This window comes from Spermophilus citellus (genome assembly GCF_964194105.1).
Source record: "Spermophilus citellus genome assembly, chromosome: 10".
Lineage (NCBI taxonomy): Eukaryota > Metazoa > Chordata > Mammalia > Rodentia > Sciuridae > Spermophilus > Spermophilus citellus.
The window spans coordinates 98,971,312-98,984,877 of record NC_138197.1 but is presented as its reverse complement, the minus strand read 5'-3'; the positions used below and the strand labels follow the sequence as shown (position 1 = coordinate 98,984,877).

The window sequence follows — 13,566 nt, the reverse complement described above, 5'->3', positions numbered from 1 at the left end:
AAATATGCAAGTGGTATAAAATACTTCATGTTTTTAAATGCCAAACAATCTTAGATATTAAAAATTTTCAAAATCTACTTTTAGCTTCACAATCTGTTATATTGTAAGGGATTTGCTGATAGATAGGGTATTGAGAGAATTATATTATTCAAAAATGACTCTAAAAAAAGATGAGGAAGATTTCAGGAAGAGCATATTTGTTGGGAAAATCATGAATCCATACTGGACATTTTACCTTAAACAGCTATTAGATATTAAGTGAGCATGATATGGTGGTCATTAGGTATATTAATGTGGAATTCAGGAAGAAGTTCAAAGTAGAAAGATAAATTTGAAAGTAATTAGCACATTGATCATAAAAATCAATGACATCACAAATAAAATGAGTTTGGAAATAATAAATTCAAGGATTGATCTCTAGATATTTCAATGCTTAGAGGTCAGAGTAGATGAGAGAAAAGCAGAGACTAAGATGAAGGATCAGAGCTGCTAATAGTTCAGATAAAGTAGGGACTGACACGGTGTTGGTGTTAGTCTTTTGAGTAGTTAATTGGTGACTTGAAATTTCAGTGTTGTATTTGCTTAGCATTGAAGCATAATTTGAGTGAGTTGAACAGGTAAGAAGAAAAAGGAATTGGAGTAAGTACGGACAATTCTTCAAGGGACTCTAATGTAAATGGGACATAGAACGACAGGGAAGAAGTAAGGGAGAGCAGAGATATCAATTTTTTTTAAGATGGCAGAAACGACAATGTTTGTTTGTTTGATGGAAGAATATAATTAATTGGACAGAAAATAGAGAAAATTCCTCAAACCACATTCTTGAGAGACAAGGGATAGGCTGTTGCTGGTAGACAGGACAGCTCATCCACTGGCCATAGAGAAGAGATTGAATATATGGACATACATGCAGAGATGTGGGAAAATTTAATTGCTTCCATTTTATCCATGAAATAATGAAAAGCATAGCAGATGTAGGTGAAAATGTGGGAAGGGGTATTGAAGATGAGAGAAAGAGGGTGAGAGTTTAGAAAGGAGGGAGCCAGAAGGGATTCAGGGGGTTCATAAATACTGCTTTTCGTATGTAATCTGTATAGATCAATTGCACCTACTGTCCGGTTTCCATCTCAGTCATAGTCATATCCTGTACTGTCAGTTATCCCATATCTGGTGGAATATTAGAGAGTATGAGCTATTGATTTGTTTCTAATTATTAATGAATTAAAAAATGGTACAAATCAATAGGTATTGATACAATCAGTTGCCTTTTCCTGACCTTATAGTATCACAAAACATTAGATTATTAGTGCAGTGATTAGATGTAAATATCTGAATATATATATATATATGTATATATATACACATATATATATATATAATTATATAAATCAAAACAAAACTTCAAGATGCAGTAGAGTTAACCTAAAACAAAAATTAATAAGCATAAAATTTTGGCAAAACATTTAAAGAATTAAACATTCAAAAGACTCAAACAATTATAAATTAATAAGTAAATGTTATCATAATAGTATATTCATGTAGCTATTTCAATAGAGATTTAAAGTTCTAGCATAGAAATAGGATGAAATTCAAAGTTGCCATACCCTCCTTAAACTCTCCCTTACTTACCCTTCTAAGAAGCCTTAAATTCTCTCCTTATTCACTACTTCAACAATATGCTCCATTATATGCCTGTAATTTGGGAGTAATTATCAACCACAGAATTAGAGTAAATTCTTTTCCTCTACCATCACACTGGCTCACAGGAAATAAGACCAAGAAAATGAATGTTTGATACTAGTGAAAGGATAGAACGTTATAGCAGAAGGGCCTCAACAGAACTGAAGGAAGTTGCAGGCTTGTTTGAAAGGACTCACAAATTGGAAAACTAAAAAAAAAAAAAAAAAACAACTATGGAGAGCATGGACATACAGGAAATCATCAAGTATCTGTAGGTTCCTGTGATAATAATGATTAACCTTACATGTATCAGGAAAAAAAAAGAATTGAAGCCCATGGGTAAAAATATAAGAGGACACATTTAATTTTTTAAGCTTTAAAAAGCATATGTATAATACAGATTCGTAGAGACAGAATCATCTGCCTTAGGAGAAAGTGGATGAATCAATGACAGGAAAGGCTGACATTTAATTCCTGAGGTAAATGTCAAATTAAATGAGTGGAAAGGCACTACCAGTCCTACTCTAAGGTTCAATTAATTTTGTCAACCACAAGTGGAGGTCTTGGATGCCTGTAAGTACCTATGATGGTGATGAATACTGATGGAACATAAGAGTCATAGATAAAGGGAGAGTTGGTTCATTCAATTTTCAATCCAATGTACTATGCATTTATTATCTACAATATGCGAGAGAATACATTAAGTATGTCACAATTCTCTACAAGTGGATTCATTTATGATATGCTCATTGAGTGGCTACAATGGAGTATTCATTCTACAAGTAGCTGAGGAGAGAAAGAATAGGGCATCATCACCCACTTGAAGAACTACAAATTAGAGAGAAAAAAGTACATAATAGGTTTTTATATTGTATAGAAACAACTGCCCATTTGACTAATTTTTTCACTGAAAGAAGTCATCAGACCTTATTGTGTAGAAATAATACATTAACAAGATTTATGAAACAGTGACAAGACCAGGAGTATGTAATATCAGGTTGTATGTCTGCCATAAAATAGTAAAATGATTGTTGATCAACAGGAATCTGATCTGAGCCTCCACATTCCCATCTATAAAATGGGGGCTGTATAGTGTTGTTATAGGTAACTAGCATATTGAGGTCAGAGAATTTGTAAGGAACTTGTTTTTTAAAATATTTGGAAAGGAAATATAATTTCAGTATTTATGTTTTATAAAAATATGAAATATATAAATATGTCAACTTACGGAAACATAACTGGCATTAATGTAATCCGATCCTGGAATACTAGCATCAGCTACCAGCTTCACTCTGTTGTTATTATCTAAGAAGAAAATATAAAAAATAAATGCTAATTGACTTTCTAAATTACCACTACCTTTTTACTATGAAAGTAATGTAAGAGTTCATGAAGCTAGGGACACACAACTGTAATCTCATCTACTCTGTAGTCTGAAGTAGGGAGATCACATGTTCTGGGCCAGACTGGGCAATTTTTATTTTGGTAGGGAGGATTGAACCCAGGGGTGCTCTACCACTGAACTCCATTCCCAGCCCTTTATACTATTTTTTATCTTGAGACAGGGTCTCCCTAAGTCGCTTAGGGTCTTGCTAAATTGCCAAGGCTGGCTTTGAACTTTCGACACTCCTTCTTCAGTTTACAGAGCTGGTGGGGTTACAGTGTGTGCCACCGCATCCAGCCAGCCTGGGCAATTTAATAAGATCCCTTTACAAAAAAAAGAAAAAAGAAAAGAAAAGAAAGAAAGGCAAAAGAAAAATAAAAGAAAAGAAAGAAAAGAATAAAGAGTTCATAATATAATATTATAATTTTACAGATAAGTATAAAATTACAGTATGTTCCTCTTAGTCCATATTTCTTCTATGCAGAGATAATGACTATTGATATGTTCTTGTATATATTTTCAAAATTTTCTGTACATACTCTCAGGAAATTAACTACAAATGGTATGATATGCACCCTGTCCCACAGATTACTTTTCCCATTTACCTAATCTTTCCATATAAGCATAAATATACCTAGCTCATTATTTAAAAAGACATATTGTTTCTATTTGTTTGAATCTCATGCATTTATTTAACTCTTTATGGTGGATTAAATTGATCTCACTTGTTATTATAAAATGCTGAAAAACATAATTGAACTTTTTCATATATGTTGGATTAGTTTGTAGAAAATATTACCAGGAGTAAAATTCTCAAATCACATGTGTGCCTCTCAAATTTTGAAAGATACTGCCAAGTTCTTCTAGACTTTTATTAATTCATATTTGAACAAGTGTTTAGGAAATTCTGTTACAAAATATTCAACATTTTTATTTATATTCTTTTGATAGATACATAGTGATATTTCATGGCATTTATTTAATTTCCTTAAATATGATCAAAATTGAGCTTTTTTGCTTATGCTTATTGGTTATTTCAAATGCCTTTTCAATCCCCTGTCTTTTAATATATTCTCATTTTTTAACTTAAAAAATATTTAATGCTAGCTATACACATAAAATACATTTGTTATAAGTATTAAATTTTTTTTCTTAGAGGAAAACCAGTAGAGTAGAGGAAAGGGAGCAGTTGAGGGAGGAGGGGAGGGAAAGCAGAAATTCTGGGGATTGAAATAGAACAAATTCTATTCCATTCATGTATGTTATGTCAAAACACACCCTGTTGTTATGTATGACTACCAAGCACTAATAAAAACATAAAATTTTTTCTTCTTTATAATTTGTGTTTGGCTCTATCTTGCCATAGATAAAATTTATACTATTATGTAATCAACTTTCTCCCTTTTAAATTATAGCTTCTGGATTATGTATTGTTCATAAACTTGTTTGAAATAACAAATATTCTTATTTATACAAAATTTCTGCAGTTTCTCCTGATATCTTAATGATTTTTTTCTGATTTACTTTTAAATATTTCAATCTTTCATCTATTGGCATTCTTTTAAGGAATGTGATAGAAATATACACACATATGCATATGTATGTCTTTTATTGTTTTTTGTTATTTGGCACAATATACAGTCTAAATTTTTTAACATTCTATCCTTTACCTGATTCAAAACACCATTTCCATTGTACATTAGATTTCTCTATGTATTTTGTCTATTTTCATTGTACATTAGATTTCTCTATGTATTTTAGACCATTTACTCCTTCTCATTAATTTATTTGTCTCTAATACAAAATTTCTAATTATCATTCTTCAGAATATTTTAAGATCTTATAAAATTAGATACTCATTAATTTTTTTCATGTGTCAGAAATTTTTTCCTGATAATTTTTATCAAGTGATATAATTGAAATTATCATAATGATAATTTTAACTAAACGTGGACATGACATAAAATATCTATTATTCATGGAAGAAAAATGGGTAAAGGAGATTGGGTCTGAATTCTAGACGATCTACCTATCATACATACGCCATTGAGTGAACTACTTAGCTTCTCTGATCCTTAGTTATCTCAAGTCTAACACAACTCTATTTACTTCATATAATCCCCTTGAGGAAAATTTATGTGAAAGTTAATAGGGAGTGCTCAATACATGTTGTCAGAACTTGAGTATATACACTATATGTTAAGATAATTTAGCCATATTATCAGAAATTATCGTTACATATCCAATGTGATTAAGTTGACTGATAGGGAATTTAGACAAATTTCTGCAAAGGATTCATGTTTCCATGACACTGAATTCTGCATGATCTAAATATTTGAATGACACTGCAGCTAGTCCTGTAATTCAGGAAGGGACGCCATCGTGTTTCTATTCACTCGATATGCCTGTTTATAACTAGCTGAGTCAACAACAAGCTAAACTTTTCCTCTCAGTGTTGGAATATTAAGGTCATAGTGTCCTGTCAAACAGAGTTGGAAATCTCTTCTCCAAGTGTGTGATGCTAATTTGGGTATCTTAAAGCCCTGTAAGCGAATATCTTCTAAAATGCACTGTGATATTTGAAATTCTACTTCCTAAGTTACTCAGAGGAAACAAAGAATTTCACTTAGCTGCCTCAAGCTAAAATTAATTCTATTGAAATATGTTCCTTCCCTGCAAGGAAGGATGTGTCTTCAGCTTTATGGCAGGGGTAGGGGTTGTCTCTGTAAGCACCATGCTGTGTGTGTGTGTGTGTGTGTGTGTGTGTGTGTGTGTGTGTGTGTGAAAGAGAGAGAGAGAGAGAGAGAGAGAGAGAGAGAGAGAGAGAGAGAGAGAGAGAGAGAGAATGAGAGAGGGAGGGAGAGAGGGAGAAAAGAGATAAACTGGAGTCTTTCACCTATAGAGATGGCTATGACTTTGTAGCTTGGTTATCTCTGGACTGCAGAAGCTAAGGGCCTGTGACAATCTTTTTCTCCCAGAAAGTTTGCAGATTTTAAATGATCTATTGTTAACCTTCTTATGAACTAATGTTGAGTGCTTCCTGGGTTTCAGTACTGATCAAAGTGATTTACATATCATTTCAATTAATCCTCACAGTAACTTTTTCACTAAACAATATGCTTATAACCACTAAGGTGTTTAGAACAGAGAGAGGATTGCACCCCAGGGAGTCTGATTATTTTTGCCTTAGCCTCAGATGTGGAGAGTTGGGGTGTTCATATTCCTCAGTCCATTTTATGGTTTCAAGGTTGTTGTTTAGTTCCATCAACCACTTTTATTCCCTTACCATCTTTTAAGTAAGAAGCTGGAACTGACTTTTCTTATGGTTAAAATGGGATTCTACATAATAACACACTGATGTCTAAGTAACAGAAGATTGAAAACTCACATTTTACAAATATCTTTATAAGATCTTGAGTTTTACATGTTTTAAATTAGACAGTTCTTGGAAATAGGTAAGATATTTGAATTACTTATTACATGTGTTGATATAAATTAAGTCCTTCATATACAACAAATACAAATAGAAATACATACTAATTATTCCACTATGAGGTAGGTTAGTTAGGTGGGTAGAGGGGAAGGACAATGAAGGACTGACATTAGGCCTATGCACCAAGAGGAATCTAGGAGTCATAAAAGTGAAACAGTAGGGAACCTTATCTAAACAGGCAGGCACTGGGAAATGAGGTCTAGTATGCCTAACCTTCCCCAGGCTGCACAGAACTATAACCCCTTGAGGAATTATTACCTAAAATCCTGGGGCCCTAACTAAAATTATCAGAAAAGTGGGGTGTGGTACACCAAGACCCCCTGCTTCAGCTAATTATAACCCTTCAAGGGGAATTATGGTTTTCAAATAGGTGCCATCATATCTCTTGCAAACAACACTGTCACAAATACCCTGTCAACCAGAATATTCAGGCCCTCACCAAGGAAGTTGCTGGGTGCTATTCAAGGAGTAATAAACCAATTTAGGGGAGACAGGGAAATCAAGGCAAAAACAAAGTACATAGTTTCCTTAAAAATTCCAGCCGTTGGGCTGGGGCTGTAGCTCAGTGGCAGAGCACTTGCCTAGCATGTGTGAGGCCCTGGGTTCGATCCTCAGCACCACATAAAAATAAAATAAAGGTATTCTGTCCATCTACAACTACAAAAATAAAAAAGAAAAAAGAAAAACTCCACTCGTGTGAGTACCTCACAATCCTCTCTTTGAGGGGGTCTATGCAGTCCATCTGCTGTAAATAACCTTCTGCTTTCATTCTCTATTAAACTTTTGCTATGTTTCACTCGAATTCTTTCTGAAAAGTCATAAGGACCAGAACCCAAGGATTTGCAGTGGTTGCCCTAGCTCAACCCGGCAGGACCCCAGCTCTGTAAAACCACAGCAACTGTCTTTCAATCAGATTAGAATATTTATTTTCATAGAACAACACTGAACAAGCATGAAACAAATAGTCTAGAAGAAATTCAGTGCAGATAAATATAAAAACATGGGATTCCCCTTTAAACATATGATGTAGCCAGCCCAGGTTAACTCTCTGAAACGGAGAACAAAAGATGTTGAGAAAGGTCATGATTTTGAAGTTTAGAAATGTATTACTAATTTATTTCCTATAACAAAGTATTATTTGTCATCTTTCTCATTAAGTTATTTATTTATGATTAGTTTTTTGGTAGAAAGGATTTTAGGTGGTGAAAGAATTTGCATTTTCATCTTTGTCTGGTTCTTAGGAATTAACAGGTTGCATTAGATTACTACCTCCTGTATCATGTTTCCCTAGATCTGTAAAAGTTATCCTCCAGTTTTAGAATAACAGAATTTGGTCTGTTTCTTCATATCCACATCTTTATGTTCTGTGATTATAACCTTCTCTAAGTCCTTGAATTTCCAGATAGAAAAGTTCAATTTTTTAGAATAGAAATTTTTCCAATACACTTTGAAAATTCATAAAAATAAAATATATAATATATATGTATATACATATGTACACATATAAACTTTAAAATAAATAATATTTTAAAACTCTATGTTTTGAAATAATTTTTCAGAGCATCAAGAATATCACTTAATTTTTTAATATAAAATATATTAGATCAGAATGGTGACAGTAGGACCATCTCTTAAAAAATAAAATATAAAACATAACTATTAGTAACAGAGGAATTTCACATTTTTCCCTGTATACCACTGCCAGTTCTTAAAACAATAATACTGTTTCTTTTCTTATTGATATGAGAACTAAGATGTATTTTGGTAAAGCACATCTCTGCCTCCTTTGTAAAAGCAGTTTTGGTAAACATACATTTACTGTGATGTTTGATCAGTATTTCGTGAGGCATTTTTTATGTCCCATAGGGCTATGCTCTTGAGGGAAACTAATGCACAAAGTGTGAACTTTCTCTTTTCATTTGAGACTGGGTCTGTAGGAAGATGTAAAACATGTTCCTTACTTGGGTTAAATTACAAAGCTAAGAAACCATTAGATCTACAGTTTCTTGCACCTGCAAAAGTGAACATTGTGTGAACAAGCTGAAAACCATATATATTAACTCCAGTAAATGTGAACAAAGCAAAAGGTATAATTTGAAAGCCACTGTTAATGAGATACATTGCTATAATTCACTTAATATGAATAAAACATTTAAGAAATACAAAAAATTAAGGTGGTGAACATTTTAAAACACTTCATAGATATACCAGCAACAATAAGGGTACATACATGGTTTTATATTTGGAAAGCGATTTTTTGCTCTATTCCAAGGGAGATCTGCATCAGTTGAAGAGAGATCCTGAAGAAATTTTGGTAATTCCTGTGAAATAAAGTCATTGCAAAAATTACATTTCTCAGAAGTGCATGAGAAATGCCACAGTAAAATATGATTCTTTAAACCTTTTTAAAATTTTTTAATTGAAAACACCTATGTTAAGTGTGGAAACAAGGTCAAATGAATAGTAGTAAGTTTACCTAAGCTTTATAAGTTAATGTTCATTAACTTAATAATGTTGATCAGTTAATATTGCCCTCTATTGAGATAATTTCTTTGCACTTTGGGAGGCCCTAAGATGTGGCAACCAGGCTAGTGACTCCTTCCTATGTCACTCATGGTTTTATCAGCTACACACTGGCTTTTCCTTAATATTTTAATGTCAACTTAGTAAGACAAAGGGAGTTCATGATTTATTTTTTGTTTTTCCTCCTTGGGCAGTGTGATTTCATGCCTATTAATTGGTACAACATTGGTCAGTTTGAGAAGATGCCAGAGGTCAATTCCTGTGCTCAGTAGGCACTGTTAAATTGATAGTGGAATGCAAAGGTACTATTAAGAATTATCAGACACAGACAAAGGGTCAATAAAATCTATTATTGACATTGGGGTTAAAAAAAATCACAATATTATCTACCTTGTTCTTTGTAATACAAGCATCTTGCAGAAAGCTGCTGCAAAACATATGCATTATTTTCTTGAGCAGGTGATTTACATTTATGAAATTTGTGATTTTCCATTTTAGAACCCTCAGCTTGCCAAATTCCTTATAAATGTTAAAATGTGAGTTTTTACATTTTTTTCAACATTATTATAAAGTATTTGTTTTAAATCAATGATTCTCCTCTCTCATTTTTCCTTAAAAAGTTGAACTGGACAGTTGTTTGCATGTGGTCCTGTGTCAGAAAAGAGAGTGGAAGCAGCTGGATTCTGATGTGCTGGCACCACAGGTTTCAATTTTTTTTTTTCTTTCAGGCATTGAACCCAGGGCCTCAAGCTTTCTAGGAAAGCACTGTACACTAGCTGTACCCCTAGCCTGCTAAATTTTTTTTAATGAAATGAGGAGAACTAGAAGAACTTCCTTGTTTAAAGGCTTTGGGAGCATATAAAGAGGAGGAAAGAAATTGACTGAAAAATGGTATTTACATTTTGCAATTACTTCACATTAGAAGTGTTAGAAATTGACTGAAAAGTGGTATTTACATTTTGCAATTACTTCACATTAGAAGTTTCCACTTATAAAGTGACTCTGACCTTAATCACCAAGGTATAAGTGAATATGACCTGAGTTAAAATCTGTATCAAATATGCATTTGTTTATTACTGTATAATAATTTTGTTTTAAAAAAATAGGATAAAAACAGTTTAAATTTAAACGTTTTTTTTCTTGAAACCATGGTCTCAAAAAAAAGTTAAACTGGAAACTTTCACAATATGTGAATATGTTATTGCTAATAAAACTTTTGATCTACTTAGTCATACATAATGTAATTTTGTTCGCTCTATTCTCGCAAAATTTTACTTTTGTTCCTGAGAAAGTGAAAGTTCTCACTGTATAAATGCTAAGAAAAATTTGATGGTTCCATTGATTTTGTTAAGTCCAAACCAATATTACTTAAGAAGCATAACAAAAAAGCTGCAGGAAATACCATTAATCTTCTCACACTTTTGTTATTATTCCCTGAGAGACTGAAATATTTTAATCCTAAATTATTTAAGCCAATTATTTGAATCTTTGTTCATAAATTCACACACTGAAGCACTCATGAAAAAACAAAAAGAAATAGAGATTTTGGTGACAGAAATCTATTTTATTTTTATAATATAAAATAATTATCTAAGATAGGATAGACACAAGTCTCAAAACAGCTTACAGATTTGATATCAATCTGAGTCCTTAAATAATCTCAATTTTGTAGATATGAAATGTTAAAAACAATATAATGATTCCCAACTTTTAAAAAAGTTTTAAAGTAATAAATTCTTAAGTTTTACATGTCTCCATAATGATATATCATTTATTCCACAGTTACTTAAAAAATAGGCCTTGTAAAACAGGCCATTACTTATTTTATTTTTTTAAATTATGGGATAGTTCTAGAAATAATACTATTTTTATAGTTTCTGGAAGCATCCAGTTCTGTTCTCATATTCTTCTGAACTGCTAATGTACACTAAGCATGCAAATAAAAATGGAATAATTTAGTGTCTATATCTAAACCAATTATTTAAATGTAAAACTAAGTTTATCATATGACCTAAAGCTCATATGCAAACAAAAACTACTGAACACATTGCTCTGGATTTGCATCTACACCTAGATGAAAGAACGAGAAGAAAAGGGGCCAGGCTACCATTGAAGGGGAGGTCTGAAGATGAGCACCTTTTCCTGACACAGTAGGTGAATAATTCTGATCAGGTTGCACTAGAGGCCACCCAGTGTAACATTACTATCCAAACAATCAACCTGGTAATTGGGTATTGATTATCAAGGCCAGAGTCCTTCATGGCCTTGCATGCTTAAAATGGACATGAAATGTGACACATGAAACGAAGGGAGGTCTTGCAATGTTGTGACAACTGCTGGTAACATACCGAAAATTCTTCTTGAAACTTTAGGTTGTTGTTTGTGCAAAGCTCTTCAACATGTTGCAGAAAGGATTTCTTGCTTATTGGCCTCCATGTAAAGAAAAGTATAAAATGGAGTCTTGTTAGAATGTATTCTTTCATTTAAGCCTGGTCACTGGCTATACTGTTAACATGAAAAGAACAGGAACATTTCAAAAACCAAATGCAAAACAGACCTCTAAAGTCACTCTGTCATGAAGTTAACTTGCTCTCTTTGAGTTCATTTTCTTTGTATTCACAGTACAAAACTCTTCCAATTTTTTTCAGTGACTTTAAGTGAAGGATTTAACATTTTCATGAATAAGGTTTTTCCAGTAAATGTAAGGGCATAAAGTTATCATTGAATTCTAAAGCACATAATACCTCTTTGTCATACAGAAAACATTTTATACATTACAAGGTTTTAGAAGGTATAAAATATTGCAGTGACCTCATTCTCATAATGACATGGTTTTTAAATCCCAAGGAGTTTAAATATCCCTGTATTACTTCCCAAGCTAAAATACAGACATGCAGACTTCACCCCAGAGAGAGAGAGAGCATTTCTCCAGTTACCATGCAATTAGTCATGCTTTTATGATTTATATCCAGCTTAGAGGTTTTTCCAACAAACATACAAACAGGGAACCACACATTAAGATTGGGAGTTGATATTCAAAAGAAGAAAAAAGTATTTTGTGAACTTACTTGATAGATTTTCTATAACTAAGTAACCTGCAACAAAGATTGTGTTAAATGCATTGTGAGTTGGAGAGGACAGCTCATTCTGAAAGAATTCTAGATTAAAATCAGAAAATTATAATAAATCAGTAACGTATAATATATTACATCATAACTAACATGCAGTTATTATTTTAAATTCGACTTCACTTTTTTGAAATTACATTACTTGGCCTCAAATATGGCCAAATAATATTTTAGCTTCTCTCTCTAGCTAAAAAGGTGCTATTATTATATTCTTAAGCATCTGGGACTGTGAATTAAAATGGGCCACTTCTTATATCTTGCATAGTATTTGGTGGTCTAAAAGAAAATTAATGTAGATTTTAAAATATTTTCCTTATCTATACAGAGTTCTGGTCATGGGAGAATAAATCTGTAAAAATGACATCATTTTGCCCAAATCTTGTTCCATGAGTGTGTTTGGATGAATATACAGCCATAACAAATTACAATCATTTCAGTTACTTTAGACATGTCTACAACAGATCATTGACCAAGTTATTTACATTCTAAAAACACAAATATTTTTAATAGCCAAATAGAATATGTAACACACACAAACTTAGAGATGAATGCACTGTTAATAAAACATCATGCACAACCAATTAGCACTGCAAAAAAGGCACAAAAAGCACAAATACAATGAAATATAGTGAATAACATATAACCTTTTTCAAAGTTTTACATTTTAAATGATATTGGTAATAATCTTACTGTATTCCTTAAGTGAAAAATATTTATAAAAAGATGTATGTTTTGAAGTAACAGATGAATGAATGAAATAGAAGAATTTGGTTAAAAAACATGGTATAATGAATATTGTGAAAATGGCCACAAAGAGGTGTGTTCAATGAAGAAAATATGAACCAAAAGGAAGCATATTGCATTATAAAACAGGAATTGGTGAGGAATATGGGGATGCTGAAGTAGGTATTATCAAGAAGAATGATAAAATTCTCAATGATAGGTGGGTCTCTCCAAACATCCAATAATCAAATATGGCATCAAAATGACAAGCTAGAGCAAAGAATCTTGACACATAAGCAAAACAGAGCTTCCCACAATTTCCTGGAATGATTCTGAAAGACTTTCTGACTCTAAGTAGGTGAATACAAATAAGGCTGACTGGGCTATTTAATCAGAAGTATCCTTAACTTTTGGAAAGGGAAAAGAGTGTTTGAAACTAGGAGCTGCTAGAAGTATCTCTGGCAAAGACCAGCAAGAAGAACAGATGAAAATGAGCTTGAGCCCACACTACCTACATACACCTACTTGGGTAACTGGGGTCGAATGTTCCCATGCTGACATGTTCTTCAAAAAATAGGAAAGCAGGGCAAATTCTAGTTAACTGAGCTTAAGATGTAAATGATTAAGATGCTTCA

General features: G+C 32.6%; 1 protein-coding gene and 1 long non-coding RNA gene across 2 annotated transcripts in view; one reads left to right on the top strand and one right to left on the bottom strand.

The window, feature by feature from the left end:
• Window positions 1–13,566, bottom strand: part of PTPRQ (protein tyrosine phosphatase receptor type Q) — a gene marked incomplete at its 5' end in the record, with an annotated part of 205,022 nt that overhangs the window by 10,077 nt on the left and 181,379 nt on the right. The window contains 4 exons of the mRNA XM_081310467.1: window positions 2,909–2,985; window positions 8,788–8,878; window positions 11,429–11,510; window positions 12,149–12,175. Coding sequence (XP_081166593.1) covers window positions 2,909–2,985; window positions 8,788–8,878; window positions 11,429–11,510; window positions 12,149–12,175 — 277 coding nt within the window. The remainder of the gene's footprint in view (window positions 1–2,908; window positions 2,986–8,787; window positions 8,879–11,428; window positions 11,511–12,148; window positions 12,176–13,566) is intronic.
• Window positions 1–13,566, top strand: part of LOC308658035 — a 53,990-nt gene that overhangs the window by 38,712 nt on the left and 1,712 nt on the right. The gene's annotated exons all lie outside the window — the stretch shown is intronic.